Source organism: Micromys minutus (assembly GCF_963924665.1).
Source record: "Micromys minutus genome assembly, chromosome: 31".
In the NCBI taxonomy this organism is placed as follows: Eukaryota; Metazoa; Chordata; class Mammalia; order Rodentia; family Muridae; genus Micromys; species Micromys minutus.
In genome coordinates, this window is record NC_137966.1 from 23317551 (window position 1) to 23340677 (window position 23127).

A 23127-nucleotide genomic window follows, 5' to 3' on the forward strand; every position below is an offset into this window, starting at 1 on the left:
CCTGGAGCTCGCTTTCAGCAAACTTAAACCCCATGTAGCAATTCACTAACATAATTAAACAGCTGCATTTCCTGGGATTGGTAGTGCAAGCCCACAGTCTCACTTCTAGATGCTGAGGCAGGAGAATCAAGAGTTCAAGGACTGACTGGGCTGCAGAGTGAGACTTGTCTCAAAATAAAAAGCAAAGAAAACAGGATATAGGATCATGGTAAGCTTTATTCTCTCAATCTATTGAGGCTGGATAGTCATGAATGAGTTAATTAATGACTTGGGTTCACCCTACTGCAAACAGGGCCCAGCCACTGAGCATGGACAGCTAGTGGCTCGAGATGCTTAGCACTCACTTTGAGCATTTACTGAGTACTTAACACATTATAGGCAGCTGGCCTTGGGGAACCCAGAATGAATAGGACACATGTCCCCATCCTAACTCTCTGGATAAGGGCCAGACATCACGTGAACACACACTCATGGATGTAAGACCTGTGTTTGAAGGACCAGGGACAGCTTCAGGAGGTGACATTGAGGTGGCCTTGGGCCTGCAAGCTTAGGTCAAAGAAGGAAGTCTTTGAGGAACTGGTAGGCCAGCAACGGGAGGCTGGACTGCTGAGCTGGCAGAGGGGCATGGCATTTCTTGTCTCATGCTTCTTTTCTAGAGATCAGAGCAGTGCCATGCTCTAGTCTACAAGGAAGTCTGGGGTCCCAGAGGGGAAATGTTTGTCCCTCTGGGATTGCTAATGTTGAGCCTGAACCAAGTGCATTCTCTTTCATATGCTGTGATCGTCATGGATGAGATGTAAGAACAGTGTCCTGGACTGACAGAAGTAATTGCAAGTCACTGCCAGCACTGCCCAAGAGTTCATGATGCTTCCTCAGTGAGCATGATGGCTAAAGCACTTCCCTAAGGCGATGCCAACCAGCTGCTTAGCTTGTCATTCTTTAATGAGGAATGTTAGATCTTTCCTTGGCTTGATTGAAGAGGCTGCTTTGAAATTCATTAGTCTTACTAGACTTTTATTTGCTCTTGTTTGAATGGCAGGGTGCTAGAGCTAGGCTGGGAATGGGAAGGAGAGGATAGCCTCAAGTGGAGAGAGCAAGACATGATGCTAGTTCCCTGTAGCCCTGACCTCAGGTCCTAGGCTACTCTCCAGGAAGTAATATCATAGTGTCACATGCTTGCCACCTGTCTGAGAGCCCGGATAAGCGTGGACTCTAGAGTCTCTGAGCTCTGACTCCAGGGGAGTGACATTTCACCAAGTTAAGTCCTTGCACCTTCAGTGCTGCACCCCCACTGTTAACAGACAGAGCACCCAGTAAACAAACCACCTGGCTGCAACACACATGCTGGGAGCATGACTGGGTTTGGGTTCAGTAGCTCGTGCTGCCCGGCTTCTTGGCATGGCACTTGTGTGTCCATCATCACCACAGTGTTTATGCCATTCACTGTCTGCTTGCTGGGCACCATCTTTGGAATGAAAATAGTCTTGCTGTTAGCCTGTGGAAAGTCAGGTGCTGTGGTGCCTTTGGTTACAGTAGGTGTAAACCCAGGCCACTATGGCCTCTGTGAGTTTTAGTCTCTATATATTAGGTTCAAATGTAAAGTAAGGACTAGAATGTTGTTAGCCCAATGATCAAGCACTTGTGTGGTATGTATGAGGCCCTAAATTCAATCCTCCACTCTACCAAAAAACCCCAAATAAAACCTTACAAGCTTTTTTTCTACATAGTATTTGCTTTTCCTGTTGGCCAGATGTGCACTTGACTTACACTATTTATTAGTTTGTAGATCAGGTCTTTGCTAAGTAGCCTACACCGGCCTTGAACTCACAGTCCTCCTATCTCAGCCCCCCATGTGCTGGAATCGTAGGTATGCATCAGCACACACAGATTATGGCTCAGCCTTTCTCTCAGTGCTTCTAGAGGCCAGTCTGTTGGGCTGCACAGCACATGCCATGGAAAGAAGCAGAGGTCTGGTGGGCACTGGAGCCCATCCTGGCTCCCCCACTACAGTGTGAGGTGACCAGAACAAGCTCCTGCACAGATCTGCAAGGCCTTCCTAGCAGTGTGTGGCTCTCAAGTGCTCACTCGCATTAGGGGAAAAGGACTTCCAGGAAAGACTGACAGAAGGTGTCTGTCTCCTGTATTTCTCAACAGCCCTTAGGGAGAAGCTGATGAAGCCCTTAGATGATGCAGAAGTTGAGGCCCATAGGGAGGATAGTGGTGAGCAGTAGCCACAGGGAGCTTTCCAGGGAGGTGAATCTGAACATGTGGTTCCCTCACGACTTTGAGTTCTAGGTCCTGTCTATCCCAGCCTGAAGTGGGGGCTGTGCAGGTCAGCCAGCAGCTCAGTCAGTGTATGACCCACTGAACCATGCCACAGGTCTGGACTTCAGTCTTTGTTGTCTACATGGATTCCCACTGCAGCCATGGGCTGACCAGAGGTCCATCACCCCTCCTCCATGGGCCTTTACATGTTTCCAGCTACTGCTAGACGATTATATTTTTGGAGACATAAATGTCCTCATTCTCTGCACCCTACTCTACTCAATACCTGGTTACACAGAACAGTAGATTCCCTTGGAAAGTTCTTGAATTCTTTCTTCTTCTTCTTTTTAGAGACAGTTTGATCATGTAGGCCTGGCTGGCTTGGAACTCACTATGTAGAGCTGGCTGGCCTTGAACTCAGAGATCTGTCTGCCTCTGCCTTCTGAGTGCTGGGATTAAAGGCATGCACCATTATACCCATCTGATCCTTTAAAAACACTTTTTTGTTTTGTTTGGGGAATTTTCCACAGTGAGCCCCACTCCTCCCCCTGGATTAATTCCTGCAGTTGGTTTTTCTCTGTTTCTCTCAGGGCTGGGAAGGGAAAGATGGCTGCTGCACTGTGTGAACTGTTTGTTACTCTGAAGGAGCTTCTCTCTGCTTGCCTTCCTTCCACTCCCCCATGGTGATCTAGCCAACTAGAGTGCTCACATATACTGGGCAAGGTTCCATTGAACTTCAGGTCCAAAGCTAAAGGAACTTTATATTCGTTATTTTATTTGATTCTAGGACAGAACTTTGCTGCATGTATTTCAGGCAAAAAGGTGAAGCAGCTCTGGCCTTCAGCCTGCTGGCAGCCCCACCCCTCTCCACTTTCCGTTTCCATGTGGATCTCTGTCCTGAATTTTTAGCACACAGGTGTTTGGTGTATGTTCCCTCTCGGTATCTACGTCCGTGTCTGGTAGCTGTCTCACTGTGTGGCATGCTCTAAAGCTCACTGCAAGTACGTGGTGAGAGGTAGAAGCAAGGCACTACATCGAGGCATCCTCATCCGGAGAGTGCAAAGTCAGAGCTGCACCGATCACACCGCATCCTGCTTGGGCTCTGATGGATGCCATCTGTCAAGAGGTCCATGCTCAGAACGCCCAGTCTCCAACTCTGCAATATATTATCTTGGTTCCTGGATAGTAGAATCATGTTTCAATTTATCTGTCCATTCTGTGGTTGAATAATCCAAAATGGGCAAATAAAAATGAATGTTTGGATTTGGATGCTAATTTAGCTCTCAAATGGGTTTTGTTTTGGACATTATTGAAATTAATTTGTTTTCCTTGAGCACATTCCACTTATTGGCAAGGTACAGTGTCCCTCCCCCACCAGAGTACACTTGGTGGCTCTTGGGATAAATTCATAAGATAGATAATCTATACCAAGATAATGGAAAAGTTTATTCTAAATCTTCCTTTAAATGACAAATTGATGTCTGAACATTTAGAGTCTGGAAAGATAAACACTTCAATCAAAATCCTGACTCAGACAAATCCATTTTCTTTTGTCTTCTCTCATGTTTCAGTTGAATTTGCTTGCTTGGATATACTACTTTTACCCCTGAGATAGAATCTTGTTCTTCCCAGGCTGGCTTTAAGTTGCTTTGTTCAAGTGATTTTCATGCCTCAGTCTCCCCAAGTGTGAACCCCATGTACTCAGCACCATGCATATGCCCCATTCCTTTGAGAAAGGGTCTCTTGTGTAGACCAGGCTGGCCTTGAACTTGGATTGTGGCTGAGAATAACTTGAACTTCTAGTCCTTCTGGCTCTATCTCTCAAGTGCTGGCATTATTACATGTGTCACCATCTCCAGATACATACATACATGCATGCATACATACATGCATGCATACATACATACATACATACATACATACATACATACATACATACATACATATTAAAGAACTAAGTGTAAAGCTGAGGTGACTTCTAATAGGGCATTGCTGTTTGCCAAAGCACTAGGGCTTCGGTGCCAACAAAGCATCTGTAGTTCCACAGCCTAGGCAATTGTACTGGCTGGTTTTCTCACCTGTAAATGAATCCATAATTTCTGCCATGTCTATAAGAAGTTTATGGGAGTATAGGACATGAGCACTGGTGGCAGGGGCCTTTCTTGTTCTCTGAGACCTCTGCCTTTCCTAGAGAAATCATTTTTCTTTGGAGCTGGTTTGGCTTTGGCTCATTGCTGCCTGTCTTATTTTGGGTTTGCATTGCTGTGAAGAGAGCACAGCAACATTTAGTTGGGGCTGGCTTACTGGTTCAGAGGTTCAATCTGTTATCATCATGATGGAAAGCATCGCAACATGCAGGCAGACATGGTGCTGGAGGAGTTGAGAGCTCTACCTCTTGATCTGAGTGCAGCCAGAAAGAGACTGGCTTCCACAGGGAGGCTCTCATTCCACACTGGGTGAAGCCTTAACATCAGAGTCCTCAAATCCCACCTACACAGTGACACATTTCCTCCAACAAGGCCGTACCTCCTAATAGTGCCACTTCCCGTGGGCCAAGCATATTCAAACCACCATACTGACACTTAACAAGTCCCCCTAAAAGGGGAGCTTTGCCCTTTCTCTCTGTTACTTGCTTCTCTAATAGCAAGGCATGCTGCTGTTGTGGTTCCTTAGCCATGGAGTATTTTACTGACTGTAAGTAAAAGTAAGATGGCCATAATGATACAAGCCTGCAATCCTTTGCTTGGGAAGCAGAGGCACAAATATCTCCTACATATCAAATGTGGGCCATTTGAAACCTGTCTCGATTCCTCCCCCTCAAAAAAAATGTTAATAACAATACCAGTTTTCTGTCGCTGTGACTCCTACTTTGCAGGGAGTGTATAGATTTGAGGCTCTGCTGCCTCCTGGCTTGGTGACCTTGGGCAGATCATTTTTTACTTCTAAACTGCTTCCTCTTCTGTATAATGAAGACAGCGGTATTCTTGGGGTTGCTTGAGACTGAGTGAGATGCTACAGTCTGAGCTCTCAGGCAGAGAGAGCACACAAGAGATTTGTGCTGTGCTGACAAACTGATGTTTGGAGTGCGTCGAGCTGGCATGGTAAAAGGCAGCATTTTTTGTTCACATGTGTACATGCATGTTCTCAAATGTACTGAGGAGAGGATCACCCATCCCAGGCAAGTGCTGTCATCAGCTACATTCCAGGCCTTCCTTTCTTCTGAGATAGGATCTCACTAAAGTTCAGCGTGTTCTGGAACCTACTCTGTAGCCTAGGCAGACCTTGAGATCATCCTGTCTCAGCCTCTCAAGTAGCCTGAGTTATAGAGGCCTTCCCCACACGGCCTAGAATAGCAAGCCATAAGTAGTAGCTGTTTTAGCCATTTGCCAGTAAAGGGGAGAGTGTCCGTAATAGTCCTGCCACCAACTCAGGAGTAGTGTTAGTTGCTTTAGAATAACTTGCTAAGGCAGGACTCTGGCAGCTCGTGGCATCCATTGAGATTCTAGCATCCTGATTCATTCGTTGCTTTTCTTGGACTCACATAGGCCAAGCCTAGCATCCGGTGCTTCATTAAGCCCACCGAGACGCTTGAGCGGTCCCTTGAGATGAACAAGCACAAGGGCAAGAAACGGATGCAAAAGAGACCCAACTACAAAAACGTTGGGGAGGAGGAAGACGAGGAGAGAGGGTCAGCTGAAGACGCCCAGGAAGACGCTGAGAAGACTAAAGGTACAGAGGGTGGTTCAAAAAGCATGAAGACAAGTGGGGAGCGTGAAGGTGAGTGTACCCGGGAACAGACAGCCCCTTCACCCACGCCAGCCCCTGCAGCCAGTGAGGCTTGGTGTCCTCTGTCTTTCTCCTGCTCCTCGTGTGTCCCCTGGGTGCTTCTGCCCATCTCAGCACCTACAAGTGTACCTCATTCTGCAGAGCCCAGCCTTTCAGAGGCAGCTGTGGGCTGTGTCACAGCAGACCTAGTGCAAGTCCTTGTGTGACCTGGAGCAAGGTTTCCTATCAGTAAAAAGCTAGTCACACATCATTGCCACTGTTCAATCACACAGTCATCTGGCCACTTCACAAAAGCTCCAGGCCCTTAGGAAATGTCACGGCAGCACCTGCTGCTGCCACTGCCTTCACTATTCTTAACACCTCCATTTACCATTATGGCTGCTGTCCCTATTCCTGCTAACTTAGGGGCAGGATTTGTGTTCAGTATATTGTGGGAAACAAAAGGGTTTGGTAAGACAGCATGTCTTTGATGACTGATAGATTTTTTTTGCCATCATGTGACTAATACAGCCTCCCTCCAAGTTCTCTAGCTGGGTTTTACAGGTCCTGTCTGTTCAGAGTGAGGCACAGTTGTGTGGTGTGAATGCGCTCAGTGAACAGAAACCTGCCTTCTCCTCTCATCTGGGCAGGGTTATCAGTCTCCTCACCTCTCCCCGTCTTGTATAGATGCTAAAGCCCTTTGGAGAACATTTGGTCTGGGGTTCAGAACACTTCAAGTAGCCTGATGCTTCTCTCAGAGACCAGGCTCCTTCCACTCTGAGCCTCTGGCTGGAGCCCTAGGGGTTGGGTGTTGCTGGTAATGGGACTCTGCTTGATGGTGCTGGGGTCAGAGTTCTACTGACTGGAAGGACGATCCCACACCTCCTTAGACAAATGCAACCTCTTGGGAGCATCCTGGCTAAGAGTAGTCCAGCTTTATGGGCCCTGGGAAAGAGCTGCAGTGCAAAGTGGCTGACACAGTCAGGCTTTGCACTAACCACTGACTAGAGCAGTGGTTCTTAACCTTCCTGCTGCTGCAATTCTTCATGCTGTGGTGACCCCCAACCGTAAAATTATTGTCATTGCTACTTCAAAACTGTGATTGTGCTACTTGTTATGAAGCATGATGTAAATAACTGTGTGTCTTAGGTGACTCCTGTGAAAAGATCATTCGACCCCCAAAGGGGTCATGGCCCACAGACTGAGAACTCACTGCTGGACTCGAGGCTTGTTTGCTTTTGAGAGCCGTGTGCAGGTCTTCAGCCAGCACACACCCTGTCATTTCAGCCTGTTGTCCCTAGAATGACTATCATGACAATTGTCAGTGAACACCACAATCACGTATCAGTAAGTCTAGCCAAACATCCCCTGGTGGTCTACCCTTCCTAAGGCTGAGGTCTCCAGCCTGCTGTTATTTTTGTGCATTGTGCGTTTTGGTTTACTTAGTACATTCAATTCATTTGAGATCTGAAAGCCTTTGCTTCTAAGTAGCAGTTTGGCAGTAAGGTTAAGGGACAAACATGAGGTAAGTCACACTCTCTTGCTCATTTTTGGTTATGTTAAGGATTTCACTAGCTGGCAAGAAAGTTGTTCAGCTCACACCCCAGGACTAGCCATGGTGCTGTGGCCTGGGGTAGGATAGGTAGACGGTTGTCTGTATCTTGTTTTGCACAAGTGTTCTAGTCAAGTCATCTTGGAAAAACGCTTCTGCTTTTGTTCCAGGCCTTGAGAGATGCTTTTCAGGCAGCCACGGCTGTGACTAACAGTGGCACGGGCAGGGCAGGCTTGGCCCCAGACCCTAACCCGGTTGTCAGCCAGATGGCTCAGTCCATCACAAGGGGCTATAGGACAGCCTATTTGGGCTGCTTTCTCACTTAGGGTGCTGGGCTTGGAGTGTGGCTTCTGGTGCTGAGACCTGTCCCTACCAGCCTCCCAATGTGGATTCCCCAGGCTATATAGACAGATTGTGCCAAACATGACCCCAGGGTTTCCCCAGAGGCCAGCTTAAGCATCTGACATAGACATGGCTCCCAGTGACCCCTGTGGCCATTTTACTGCCCTTGTAATTTCTCAAACACACTAATCATTCCAAACCATGATGCAGATAGCAGCCTGCAGAAATGGACTGTTAAAAGAAAGACAAAGGATGTCATCACCCCTCAGCTAGAGAAGCTCTGCCCAAGAAGTCAGCCCCTGCACATGCTTGTTTCTTAGCTGGCCTTATTTGAAGGGACATCCATCTGCTTTTGGACTTGCTTAGAGCAGTAACTTAATAATGAGACCTGGCAGAGAGATGGAGTAGCCCTACCTCCTCCTGGGAACAGCAGGGCTGGGCTGCTGGTTTTGTCTAAGGAACAAATAGGAGTTAGTTGGCTAACCTAGCCTTTCCGGCTCTCTTCCTATGTGGGCCTGTAGTGGTGGCAGAAGGCAAGACTGACAGTCTAGTCAGTTGGGACTGAGGGGTCCCCTGGGCCTTGAATCCTGAGCTTTATCCTTTTTAAATGTTTCTGCTGGAATGAAATGGAACCTGGCCTCATTCTTGATTTTCTTTGGGATATTGAAACATGAGTTCTAGTTTTTGTAAGGAAAAGATGACGGGGCACCAATGAAAGGAAAAGTCACTGAAAGGAAAAGTCACAGGGCACCAATGTTGTGAAAGGATGACGATCCGAGTCACGGCACCAATGTTAGGGGAAGGATGAAGAGAGTGGGGGCATATGGCCCATGGAGGTGTGGCCGAGGCCTGAGGGCAGGGAGATGCCTCTGGGGGGTCCATGTTGGGAATCCCTTCCCTGAGGGACCAGCCACACAACAGTATAGTACGGAATAGAGTTTATTCAGGTCATGGGAGAGTTAAGAGGGTGGTAGAGGCAGAGAGAGAGAGAGAAAGAAGTAGAGGAGTAGAGGCCAGCCATGAGCACGTGGGAGAGAGAGGGAAGGGAAAGGGAAGTGGAGGGGTAGGAGTGGGAGAGCAAGGCTGCAAGAGCAAGAGAGGCCAAGAGAGAGAGGAGGGGTCAAGCAGCTCCTTTTATAATGTCAGGTCACTGGGGCGGAGCATACCTGGCCACTGCTGGGTAATTGAGGGGTGGGGTATACCTGGCTGTTGCTAGGTAACTGAGGGGTGGGGTTTACAGAATCCCAACAGTTTTGTCTTGAGCCACATTGTAGTTCCAGGTAAGTTGAAACTCTACTATACACATCTGCCTGTGGAGGGTCTTTCTGATGCTCAGCCTGAGGCTGTTACAGTAAGATTTCCCATGTTGCAGCATTCTGCTTGTGACACATTAGCAGCCCAATCAAGATGGAGGGCAGAGGCATAGAGGTACACTCTGGGCTATATATACTCTCAACAGTTTCTCCAGACCTTTCTTCTCTCCTCCTTCTCTCTGTTCCTTGTATGTGTCTGTGTTCATGTCTGCGCACATAGACAACAGCATACATGTTGAGAATGTAGAGATCGGAGGACAAGGTTAGTGTCTGTCCTTCCCTCCACTTTGTGAGACAGCATTTGTGTTTTGTTGCTATGTATACCAGACAAGCTGGCTTGTTGGGGATTCTCCTGTCTCTGACTCTTATTTCATGATGGGAGCATGGAGATCACAGAACATACTATTGCATCTGGCTTTACATGCATTCTGAAGTGTGTAAACCGCCAGTGTTAAAGGTGCCTGTCTTGTGTATCTATCACTGTCTTCAGAATTCTTTGCTTCTTGCAAAACTGGGGGATTCAAACTCAGGTCCTCACACTATGCACTGAGCCATCTCCCCAGCCCAGCAGGGCTCATTTCTGAATGTAAGCATGTGGGTAATGCCCCTCTTCCTACTCCCATTATGTAGTGGGGAGACTTTTGCCTGTACCTTTCATACAGACTTAACAAGAGAAGCGTAGAGGTCAGTGAAGGCAAATTCTCTCAAAGTCATATGCCCAGGAAACTGCTGTGTTCAGGAGAGGTGTCAGTAGAGAAGGAAGGGACATACTCCTGCCAGCCCCTGCCATTGCCCTGGCCAGTTTCACCTTGAAACACTGTCCCAGAGTCAGCCAATCACAGCCCTCCGTGGTTACCTAGGTAACCAGCAACAAGTCTTTCCTCTTCAATTAACCTTCCTAAGAAGGCCTGCCTTTCTCCCTCCCTCTCCATTGTCTATCTGTCTGTGGTTTCTGGAATAGAAAATCCAGATTGAAGAAATCCTTGAATTGTGAAGTCAAAGACTGCTGGTATATGGTGCCTGCCATTTCTTCAAAGAGCATTACATTTACCAGATATGAATCCTCCTAGGCGAGTCAGGGAGTTAGTGCTGCCAGAAGCTGGGGGAGCTCCAGGATATGGCCAGAGTTGTCATATCCAGAAACCGATGTCTTTGTGTCCTGACCATCATGGTTCTCCTAGTACTTGTCATCTCTTATGTGGTACCTAGGAGACGAAGATGTCCTTGCCTGCTTTCAGTTCCTGTCTATCTGTCTTTTCTCTTCCTACTTCCTCCTCCTCTTCTTTTGTTTCTTTTTTATTGCAGTAAGATTCTGTCAAATGAAACCTCACTACTTTGAAGTGTGAGGTCAGCAGTGCTAAGAGGTCCGTCACCATCATCTCCAGAGCTCTGCATCCTGCAGAACTGAGACTCTGCCTGTTAAACAATTCCTGTTCTCCCTGTTCCCGCCCACTGCAGCCGCCATTCTCCACCTGTCGTCATGGCTCAGCTACTCTTCCCTGTGGACCCATAGAAGACCCTACAGGGGCTGAGACAGCCTTAGCTAACCTTTGAAATTTCAAAGCCCAGCCCCAATGATAGACTTCCTCCAAAAGGCCACTTCACCTAAACATAGCCAAACTGGAAAGATTTAAACTAGCTTTTGTAAGTATTCCCACACATTTATGAATTCATCATAAATTCAAATAGAAGTAATAAATACCTGAGGTGAAGAGATAAAGATAAAAGAAACAATAAATATGGATTAAACTAAAATGCCTCACAGAGCCACATTACAAAGTAGGAATGAGACTGGAAAGCCCTGCTCACCCCTTATTTAGTTAGGCTGCCCCAACTCTGCACACTCAGCTGTGTGCTCTGATGCTTCAGAGAATAGAATTTAGTGCTACGGGCAAGGTAGAAAAGCAACTGCTGGGTTGTCTGTACACCCAGAGCTGCAGACTTCATGGGCAGTTAGAGCATCCCTGGCTGGAATCCGTTAAAGAAAGATGCGACAAGTCTTCAAGATGATTCTCTTGTGGGGCAGGAACAAGTCACGCGGTATCCAAATCTTTGTAATAGTTCTAACGCAAAGGCTAGATTTACATCAGAAGTCATTGTGTTGAACAATCAGACAGAGGTCTTAGTGTAAACTTCTAAAATAATTTGAACAGAGTTTTTTCTAAGAGGACACTAGCATTATATAATAGTGATAACTTTTTCTGTCCTAAAATTAACTCTCTCAGGATTATTACTGATGCATCTTTGGTTTTAAATTTTATTTTACGTGTATCCCTTTGTCTCTGTGGAGGTTGTGCTCCTGAGGGCAGATGTCCACGGAGGAGAGGAGAGAGTGTCAGATCCCAGGAGCAGAGTGCCAACAATTGTGAGCCACCCCTGTCAGTGGTGGGATCCGGACTCGGGCCTAACAGATGGACCATTTCTCTGCTGGTTTTTGGTTTTTTTTTTTTTTAAGAAGTTGAGGATTCTTTTGCAAAACTCTTTGGACTACCAGCTTTACAGATTTTGAAATAAACATTCCATATACTAAGAATAATGGGACCCGAGTCTAAATGTGAAATTCACTTATTTTCATATAATCTTTGTGCACATAGGATGAAAGTTTTTTTTTAAGTTTATTTATGTAGGGGTGGGTGTGGGTAGTTGGTATAGGTGCATGTGCCACACTATGTGTACGTAGAGATCAGAGCATAACTGGAGAGCGGGCTTTTCTTTCCACTTCTTCATGGCTTTTTAAGTTGAACTGCCAGGCTTATGTGGCAGGTGCCTGTACTGCTGAGCCACCCCACTAGCCCCTGAAGATAATTTTAAACCATGCTATGAATAATGTTCACATGAAACCACTTTAAGGTTTAGATTTCGGAATGATTTGAATTCTGCCTTGTTGAATTAAAGATTGTGCTAGAGAACATTAGAAACTTGATACATCTTTAACTTTTAAATTTTCCATTAATTATTTTATAACAAACAAAAACAACTCTTTCTTAAGGGTTCTTAGGCTAAAATTCTAAAAGTAATATTGAGTTCCTAGCTGACTTCTAATTTATTTATTTTGTTGAGCATTTGTTTCCTGGTAATTCCAGGATAGAGCCAGGGCCTTGTATGCATGGGCAACTGCCCACCCTAATGTGTGCCTCCATGCCGAGTTGTGGACTCTTAAATATACTTGTTTTAATGATGATCACAGGAACATAGAGTTCATTGTAATGTTCTTCTGCACCAGTGAATCATGTGCTCATTCTTTCCCTGGGCTCTGGTGTAAAAGGACCCTGTGAACAGGCTTTTGCTTGTGTCTGTTAGGGCTTGTGGAGATGCCACAGGCTGGCAGAAGCGGGTTCTTTCCTTTCACCTTGCCCTCGTTGGCTCAGATTTCTTGTTTCTCCTTGCTGTCCTGATTGGCAGCACCTTCTCTGTACAGTCAGGGTTTCTGGCAGCAGATTCCGGAAGAAGGGCCCCGGCACTCTTTGCTTGCTGGTGGCAATACCTGTCTTACCTCTCCACCAGACAAGTCTTGGTTAATACCCTGGGGTACTTTTGTGCAGTCTTTGCCCCAAACAGACAGATGTGCCACCTGCAACCCTCCTAGGAGCTTTCCTTACCTTGTAGTAAGCTTTGTGGCTTTACTGCACTTGAATTACCCCAGCATTCCAGAGGGAGGGCAAGGTAAGGAAGATACACACTCTTGCTTACAGCTTTGCTAGCACTACTTCTAAAGGTGGCCTGAGAGACCAGGGGCAGAGTCCCAGGTTTTTGGGGCTCTCTCACAGGCCCTCAGTGTCAGATAATGACTGACAGTGTCAGAGATGGTAGCAATGGCTGTGCAGAGCTGACCTTGTGTGCACGACCTTAGGACATCTCAGGCGCTTACTGAGTCCCCTTTTAAAATGCACGTTAATAGCTCTCCTCATTCATCATGTAAGTCTTTACAAAGACTTTACATTTACACTGGTTTTGAGTTTATAGTAGTCAGTTTTCAGATGTGTTACTTAAAAATAATTTCAAATTTAAGAAAGGTTGTGAAACAAAAATGGTATAAAGACTACTCATTTACCCTTTGCCTGGTTTACTATTTTGCTGTTTTTTATCATTTGCATTTTTAGTTTGTGTTTTCCCCACCTCCCCCTTCTTCCCACCTTCTTGCCCAATACATACACACACACACACACACACACATACACACACACATACACACACACACATACACACACACACGCACACACACGCACGCACACACACACACACACACACACACACACGCACGCACGCACGCACGCACGCACGCACGCACGCATGCATGAACGCACACACGCACGCATGCACGCACAGTTGTTGGAGGGATGAGTCCTATCTGTGTGATCTTTTGCTAAGGACAAGGTGTTCTTGAACCCATCACTGTCAGCTCACAGCTCTTTTGTTGGTGTATTTTTTTCTTTTAGCTACTTTATTGGATTCTTAGATCTTCTCCCTTCCAACCCTGCAACACTAGGTAGGAAAGAAGGCTAGAGGGAAAGGGGGTTGTAGGTCTGTTTAGACTATTTCCTGCTAATTGGGGGTGTCGGGTTCCTAGGTGCAAGTCCAGTCTTGTCATCAGAATGTCCAGAAACCCAGCAATCCAGCAAGTGCAACAACAGGGACCAGCAGAGCTGCCCGGGTCCTCTGGGGCTCTCCCATTTACACCCTCTCTAGAGTCCCATATCTGCAGCAGGCAAAACTCACGGCCCTCCTAGAGTATAAGACAACCGTCGTTAATGGCTGTTGACAAGCTGAAGCAGCCCCATAGCCCACAACTAGGACTAAAACGAAACCATGTTCACATAGCATAACTAAGTTCTTAAAGAAGCCAGAATGCTCGCTACACTCCTTCCCATCGGAGTTCTGTTGTCTCTGTTGGCCAAAAAAGTCCTTTATTGCACATTCTCACTTTTTACTTCCTTTTTTTGAGAATTTTGCTGGTGTAGCACAAGATGGCTGCAAACTCTTGGTCTTCCTGCCTGAGTCCCTGTGTGGCATGGTGATGACATTTTGAAGAGTGCAGACGTTCTTCAGCCTCTAGTGCCCTGGTCCTCATTCGGTCTCTGTCTGCTTCAGAATCTTGGCTGATGTGGATTAGGGGACACCATGTCCTTTCAGGGAGCCACATTGGTGTCTGTCTTTCCCAAGTAGTATTTATTTTGGTCTCTTGATTAAGAGCTGGCCTTCATCTCCACCCTGGGAAGATACTTCAGGTCATGGACCAATTCAGCATTCCCCTAGATTGAGCATTAGTTGCTAATTCTCACCTGGGCCAGTGTTTGCCATGATCAATACTATAGCTGTCTGGCAGCTGCTGTCCACATTTAACAGACAGTCTTCGTCATCCACTGAAATAGGTCCCCTCTTCCCAGATAGTCATTTATCTCTTAGCCGTGTGGATTCCATTTTTAACGGCTTATATTCCATTACTATATTTAATTACTCTAGTGCTCAAATTGTCCCAGAGTTGACCCTTGGGAATCCTTCAAGCTGGCTGTGGTGTGTTAAGTCCCTATTGCCTTCTGGGTCAGTCTTTAACATAGGGACATACTTACTTCATGCATAGCCCACGTCTCAGAGACATTTGTTGTTCTCTGAAAAGTGCTGCCTCTTCTCTATGGCAGATAGTTTGTATGACTTGGATCTGGACCCTAGATGGTCTTATTGTTCCTAAATGGCTTTCCTTTCTTGTCTTTTCAGTGGGCAGAGCTAGGACTATATGCATTGTTATTTTTACATGCACAAATATACACACATGCAAATATGTGTGTATATGTTTTAAAGAGTGCAAGGTTTTCACTGACTCTCAGTCCCAGTTTATTTCCACATATCTTGGTTTCCCTGCTATGTTTTGTCTATAGTGAACCCCTTTGTCTTTGCCCCAACACAGTTCTCTCAGGCCTGTAACTACCCAGAACAGCTTTGTTGTTGCATTACTCAGTCAGTGAGCATTCTGTAAATAATGGAGTGGGGCACCTGTTACTTCTCCATCTGCCACCCTACCCCAGTGTTTCATCTGTTCAAAAACCAGGGTGTCTAGTCAGCTGTTCATCCATAGCTTCTTGGATTGGCCCACTCCCATTTCCTCCTTCAGGGTAGGTGTGGCATTCACTTTAAACAAATTTTGATATTTCTCTTTTTGTTCAGTTCAGTGTTCTTGTTGCTAAATTTCATATTTTACAATTTAATACGTGTGTACAATGTATCCTGATCACATCCAACCCAAGCTCACATACACAGAATTTCCTTTTTTAAATACATAGTGTTTTTACACTGGAAACTATACAAAAAAGTCCTTTGCTTCCACATGCCTTCTCTTCCTCTTTATCCCTCCACCTTTTTGCTGAATTATCTTCTCTCTCTTCTCCCCTTCATGTGTGTTGTAAAAAAGTAAGCAGATTTAGCCGGGTGTGGTGGCACACACCTACAATCCCAGCACTGGGGAGGCTGAGGCAGAATGAGCTCAGCGGCTCTGGACTACACAATGAAACTCTACTTCAAAAAAAAAAAAAAAACAAGAAGAAGAAGAAGGAGAAGAAGAAGAAGAAGAAGAAGAAGCCAAATTTGTTTTTTTTTTGTTGTTGTTGTTCTTGTTGTTTATTTGTTTTGTCCTTTTTGCTCACAAGGCGGTATGACAGGTTCACTCTTGACACTTTTCTCTGTTGCTGAGGTTCCAGGAGGATAAAAATCAATTGCCATCCCATGGGGACATGTCACAGCAGGCAGGCATGGCAGCAGGAACGGCTGAGAGCTCATATTGTGAACCCTGAGCAGCAAGCAGAGAGTGAACTAGGAGTGGCAGCTGGCTCCTTAACCCTCAGAGATGGTCCCCAGTGGCAGACTTCCCCAGTAAGGCCGTCCTGCCCAATCCCACCCAAACAGTGCCACCAACTGGGGCAAATGCCTGAAGCTATGGAAGGACAGTTAACACTCAGACCCTTACAGCCTAGTAAAAGTCGCTGGGCTCCAAGGACCTTACCAGGTTAAATGAAGGCACAATGGTTTTTTAATGAGCGCATTGGAGTTGGGAAGCTAGTTCAGCAGGTAAACGTGTTTGTAGCATAAGCCTGGGGACATGAGTTTAAATCCCCAGTAGTCAAGCAAAAAGCCACGTGTGCTTTCTAGTGTGTCAGATAATTCAGGTGAAAAGTGCCAGAGCACGACACCCAGTGTCCTCTTGTGGGTTCTGCACCTGCTCACAGCACACATGCCCTCCCACAGTCTACATTGTTTTAAAGTGCTAATCCCTTCAACATGCCCTTCTCATTTAAACAGAAGCCTGGCTGGTGGGGCCGGGGATGACGCAGAGTGGAAGTGAGGTTCAGATGGAGTCCTTGAGTTGCCATTAGCAGAGTCTCTGGCTGTTTGGTAGCTCCTGAGTCACTGGAGCAATCTGCTTGGCCCATTGGTGGAAGCTGGATGCCCTGAAATGAGCACAGCGTCAGCAGGGACAGGTCAGGGCGGGACTGGAAGCAGCACAAGACCATCCTAGACACTCTGGTATGGCAGAAAAGGTCACAGGCTCTTAAAGACCCTCTCCCCAAAGTTGCTTCTCCCCTTTTGAAAAGGGACAGGGAGCTAGAGGATCCCGGGTAAGAACTCTCACTGTAAAACTTAGCTGGATAAACTGTTCACAAGAAGATGAAGCCCTATCCTGACTTTGAAGAGCTGGTCTACACTCACCTAGGAAATCAGCTGAATCGGGACACTCAGTAGGATTGGCTGGGCAGTTGGGAGCACACAGTGACATACCGGACTTAAGGTGCTGGGATCAGTCACTGCTGGCTTCTACTGCTACAGTGGGAGCTGGGCTCGCTTCTACTGCGTGTTCTGACCGCAGAGAGGACTGCACCTCTGGGTGGCTCTTTCTCAGAGTTGGTGGTCAAATTTGGAGCAAACAAGCAGATTTCAGGTATTTGTTGTTGTTGTTGTCTTTTTTTAAGATGCTAGAATTTCAGGAAGGGGCTCTGTAGTACCCAAGTGGTCATGTGGGCAGACAGTTGGTATTTACTTACTTTGACCTGGAGCAACCCTATGTCCACCATGTTGGCATGTCTTGGAAAGTCCCTTTAATGGCTAAGGGTGTGGCTCAGTGGTAGAGTACTTACCCAATATGCACAAGGTCCTGGGTTCTATCTCCAGCATTGCAAAAAGCAAATGTAACTGAGTTGCTTGAAAAATTGCCTAACTAGCAATAAACTGGACTATCTTGAACTTTTCTCTTGCCCCAGAACCCCAATGGTGTCCAGGGATAGGAAAAAGCTGAAAAGGGGACTACTATGATATGCTGGCTTGTCCATCACACTTGGCACTGGCTCTGTGACCTTGGGGAGTCCTGGGAAACAGTGTTCCCACCACATCGGCCAAGAAGGGTGGAACTCCACCAGGGGAAGTAAGCTCACAGCATTCTCAAGTTGAGCCTCAGACCTCAGTCAGGGGTCAGAGGCCAGAGCCAAGGGGAAGCCAGTGTCATAGCTTAGGAGACTTCAGATGTCTTTGGTGACATTCTTTATCAGTAAACACAATGAGATACAAACAAAATAAAAGCCTGTGCCTCTCAAGAAGACACACATTTGTTGTAAATTATACATATTCTCATCACCATGTTAAGTCATATACAGTAAAAAGCAAACAAAATAGATACTGTAAGAGTAAGAAAAAGACCTACCAGCAAATGGTCCTTTACCTCATCTGGGGAAACTGAGATGACTAGGAAGGAGTTAGGTGTTGAAGAGAACTATAGAACAACAAGAAAAGAAGGGTGCCTAAGATAGGGTTGGTCTCCCTGTGCAGTGTGACTGAGGACTGTGTGTTCTGTTGTTGGGGCCATGTCCTGTGCAGTGTGACTGAGGACTGTGTATCCTGTTGTTGGGGCCGTATCCTGTGCAGTGTGGCTGAGGACTGTGTATCCTGTTGTTGGGGGCCGTCTCCTGTGCATTGTGACTGAGGACCATGTGTTCTGTTCCACTCAGTAGGATCTGATGCACTTGTTTGTTTTTTAGATTTAGCCTCATTGCACAAAAGAATTGGCTCTTTATGCAGCTAGAATTGTCTGCCAATGCCTATAAGATACCTATAAAACACTCCAGAGAGAACACTTGTCCACATACCCCTTATTGGTTTTACTTATTGGTCCCTACCTGTGTGATGTGACCTCCCTATAGAAGACTTTCAGCTTGCATCTGGTTTCAGATTAAGTGGAGATGGCAGGGGGCCCAGAGTAAGCCCCCAGAGGTCTTGGTTCCAAAGGAACATGTGTGGGATTGCCTCTCTGCCAGGGGCTAGCTACAAGTATATCACTCTAAGAGAGCCCAGAAAGAGAGTGTGTGTATGTGTGTGGGGTAGGAGGGGAGGTGTTGGGGGGAGGGGCAGAGGATGTATGGCGTGGAGGTGGTCAGACATCTCCCATGAAAGAACTTTGGGAACATATCAGGCTCTCGTACCCCACCCCATACCACAGCTGCTACAACCCATTGTTGGTCCTGTATGCACCCAAATTTTCCATGTGTTTTGGACCCAGGGAGTGATCCATTCACATACTCAAGGTACACTGTGTATTGGGGAGGCCACTGTGCTTATGAAGTCCATACCAGTAGAGGATAGCCAAGAGTAAGTAGGCAAAACAGCAGAATGCCAGTGCTGGTAGTCAGAGGTGCCGTAGAGTGAACAGAAACAAAGGTGACGGACAGAGAGGACCTCTGAAGAATTCCAGGTAATTTATACCAATAGTGTGGGAGGTGTAGCTCAAAGGGCCCCAGATGTGAGCCCCGGCAATGCAAGCGGTGAAGCAGCACCAGCAGAACGTGCGTAGAAGGAGTTCAGGAGGGGCTTGGCCCTGGGGCACCTGATAGGAGCATGGTCAGTGGAGACTCGACACCCAGTTTTAAGGTCATGCTGCCCATGTGTATGCTGGCTATGACGTAAGAAGAAGGATACTTCCCACCGGCGGTCTTCTTCAAATCAGCCCCAGCCCAATAACGGAGGGGGGGGGGGTCATACAAACTCCAGGCCAGGGATTTCTCAAATTTTCTGGTCAGGACCCCATATACTGCTAAGTTCCTCCAAATCCAGGAAAATCCTGAAAACTTCTCCAGGGCCCAGACAAGCCTCTGCACAGTGCTTCTCACCTAAAAAGAGCTAAGGGAAGGACAGGTGAGGTCAGTGACCAAAGCGTCTCCAAGGAGGTGACATTTAACTGAGCTTTGGAAGAGGTAACTGAGTAACGCCCATGTCTGAGAAAGTGTGGGTCATTTGACAGCCAGCAAACGACACTCCTAACATGATCAGAATGGGGAACCAGCCAGGCAGAGAAGGCCAGAGTATGAGATCAGAGGCAGACAGGCCAGACGTAGGAGGAGCGAGGCCATGGCCAGTGTGCCCTTTGGAGTTCATCCTGAGGGAGGAGAAGGTGTGGGGAGCTTGGGACACAAGAGGGACATGAGCTTGTTTCTACTTACTATCATCTGGGATAGTTCTTCAGTTGGGGTGAAGAGCACATGAGGGCAAGAGCACATGGAGCCAGCTAAGGGATCTCAGGGGAAGGCGCTTGCCTGAGAATGGCCTCAGCACATGACAAGGACTCTTGATGGGGACAGCAGGAATCACGGGATCACTCCGTGGTCCTTAATGTTTGTGAAAATAAAATACATACCGCACCTTCAGTCAGTTGGAAGTTGCTCTTCCAGAGTTGGGAAAAACAGAATGAGGTTCCTAACTTGTGTCTGCCTTCCAGAGGTTGTAAATAGAAGGTGGAAACATGGCCTCTGTCCTGCCAGAGCTGTTTCTGAAGTGTAAAGAGCTTCAGAGCAATCCAGTAAATTAGGTAAGGGCATGCTAGCCTCATGTTCCATCTCCTGAGCTGCCTCCAACCCTTTGGAAAGGAAATGTGGTAATGACTGAGTTAAGTGTCTTAAGTTAGGAAATAAAACAGGTAACTTCCTTGTGTGTTTTTCCCAGTAGGGCTTGTGTCTTGGTGTTGCTCAGATGATGGACAGAGGTCTGGCCTGGATAGTTCTTTCCCACATATTCCTGGTGTCCCCCCTCCTCCCCATCGAGGCTTGCTTGGCATGTCTGGGGTGCTTTACACATGCTTGGTCTATAACTTGAGTCTCTGTTGCTGATGCCAGCTGGCTCACCTGTCTCCACGTTTGCTTCCAGAGATTGAGATGGTGATCATGAAGCTTGGAAAGCTCTCAGAGGTGGCCGCTGCTGGGGCCTCGGTGCAGGAGCAGAACACCACAGATGAGGAGAAGAGCGCTGCCACGAGCTCTGAGAATGCACAGTGGAGCAGGTAAGCAGCGAGAAAGCTGAACACCTCGTCATTGCTTTCCTCCTCCTCCTCCTCCCCCTCCTCCTCCTCCTCCTCCTCCTCCTCCTCTTCTTCTTCTTCTTCCTCTTCTCCTCCTCCTCCTCCTCCTCCTCCTCCTCCTCCTCTTCCTCTTCCTCCTTCTTCTTCCTCTTCTTCTTCTTTCTCCTCCTCCTCCTCCTCCTCTTCCTCTTCCTCCTTCTTCTTCCTCTTCCTCTTCTTCCTCTTCCTCTTCTTCCTCTTCCTCTTCTTCCTCTTCCTCTTCTTCCTCTTCCTCTTCTTCCTTTTCTTCTTCCTCTTCTTCCTCTTCCTCTTCCTCTTCTTCTTCTTCCTCCTCCTCTTCCTCCTCTTCTTCTTCCTCTTCTCTTCCTCCTCCCCCCCTCCTCCTCCTCTTCCTTCCATTCAGTCCCTCTGCTCCAGCCTCTGGCCACTCAGAGACACATGGTCTTGGAGTACACAATTGAGGATGGCCTTAGTCACATCCTCATGCCCTTATTCTTTGACAAGGTGGCTAGTCCTGGACACTACCACTGTATAACAGTTGGTAGCTGGGCTGGGTCTGAAGGATGGAGGCCATTCCCAGAAAGACCCTCTCATAAGTCAGGCACGGAACTCCCATCTGAATCTCTGATTGCCCTGCTTGCCCATGTCTGTGGGCCTTTGCACATAGCCAGTGTGATTCAGTGCTGCCACCTATCCTAGCCCTGGTGCTCTGACCTGTCCCACCTCAGAGATTGCTTATGAAGCTGATCTCTGTGCTTCCAGAACATCAGATGCTCCTTTCTGTGACCCTGGGGTAATGTGCTCAGATTTGTAGAATACAATGTGGGTAACACTGTAGCTTTGTGAAAGTAAGGACAGCAAGACATTTTGTTTGATTTAGGGCTAGATGCCTTCTTTTTCCCCTGCATTGGATGACGTAACTGCTAACTGTGACTGTATAGCTTTCTAATTAGCAGACGCTGACTCAGCTGACTGAAGCTGGGATGCCTACAGGCCTGAGCCCAGAGGTTTTCTGTGTGTCCCTGAGCCTGGCACAGCACCCTAGCACCCTCTTCCCAGCCTGAGGCTGGGAGCAAGTAGAGGGTAAAGAAAGCTGGCCATTTGTTTCCCAGAGCATCAGCTGAATCTTGATGTCTCGCCATAGAGAGAACTGGAACTGTGGGGATTTCCCTTGTGCAGAGTTTAGCTACGCTCAGGGCCAAGTTAGACCCAAAGTAAAATACCAAGAACCTTCCCCCACAAAACAACCTAGTTGTTTTGTTTTGGAACTATCTTAGTAAGTAGCTTTCCCTGACTGGCCTGGAACCCACAGAGTTCCACTTGTCTTTGCCTCCTAAGTGCTAAGATTAAAGATGTGTACCACAGACCCTACTCGGCAGTCTTTAAAAGAAATACAAATGATCTACCTCCAGAGAAATGTGAAAACTCTTAAGAGTGCAAAGGAAAAACAGAAGTCAGTGCTCCTAGATGTTCCTACCTCTGTATCTCTTACCAACTTTTCTGGACCATTTATCCCTAACTCGCACCTGGCTGGTTTTATTTCTCCCTATCTAGTACCAAACCCCAGCATCTTTTCACGTCATGATCCTGATAGTAAGCAGATGCTAAGTGGCTTCATAACACTTCATCTCATACATAAGAGATAGCTCATCTACCCAGCCCTCCCGTGGGTATTGTGCTTGGTCATTCATATTATTTCCAAGTGCAAATGCAATCCAAATTGCAACCAGCTAGCTTACAAGAAATGTTTCACACTTTTCCCTAGTCTCAAATGTTGAAGAGTTATTGCTAGAAGCTCATAGAACCCAAATCTGCACACAGCAGAGCTGTGGACCAGTCTAGATGGAGGAGCTACCTCCTGGGCAGCAGGAGACAGGGACCCTTTAAGGGCACTGTCTGTCCCCCGAGGTTTTCCTTTTAAGTTTTGTGTATCCAGTGTTTATTTGAAACATAACAAATACATTTTTACTACTTCTTTATTTTCATTTTTTAGCTTAATATTTTGTGTTGATGTATTTATTATGCAGCTGGAGACTCAGAATGAGGAGCTAGGAGTGTAACTCAGTAGCAGAGCATTTGCCTACCATGCTCAAGGCCCTCCACCCCATCTCCAGATCTGCCCCCATCAGAAGCCGAGCATATTTAAGGAAGATTCTGCAGCCAATGGTCTCCTTTGAACAGTCCTATTTTCTATTTTCAGTCCTCATAGATGGTCCATACTGCTGATGCCCATGTGTCCCTCCAGGTGTGAAATACAGCCTTGACCACTCTGGAGAACTTGGCTTTCTTGACCTCAGCCTAGCATTCATTGGGGTTGCCTCAGATGGGAGCACAGCCTCTTGCCCCCAGTCCTGCCTTGTGCTGTTCCATTTTCTGTTACTGAAGTCTTGCCAGGCTAGACCCTACCCTGGGAAGGGCAGCATTTGGGATGTGTATTTTTCAGGTTATGACCACTTTTTATATCTTACCCACAGAACACAGAAGGTGAGAGACCTCACCATCAATTCTTCTGGTCAAGGAATATTGGCCCAAGAAATTGCTGAGCCAGGATACAGTCAAAATGAAATCAC

At 46.9% G+C, this 23127-nt stretch overlaps 1 protein-coding gene across 4 annotated transcripts in view; it reads left to right on the forward strand.

Moving 5' to 3' along the window:
* The window catches only part of CLEC16A (C-type lectin domain containing 16A), a 184615-nt gene that overhangs the window by 41211 nt on the left and 120277 nt on the right, over positions 1-23127 (forward strand). For 3 of the 4 annotated variants that reach the window (XM_080942201.1, XM_080942204.1, XM_080942203.1), the window contains 2 exons: positions 5811-6042; positions 20407-20539. In XM_080942201.1, coding sequence (XP_080798327.1) covers positions 5811-6042; positions 20407-20539 — 365 coding nt within the window. The remainder of the gene's footprint in view (positions 1-5810; positions 6043-20406; positions 20540-23127) is intronic. The other variant, XM_080942202.1, reaches the window with a different exon arrangement.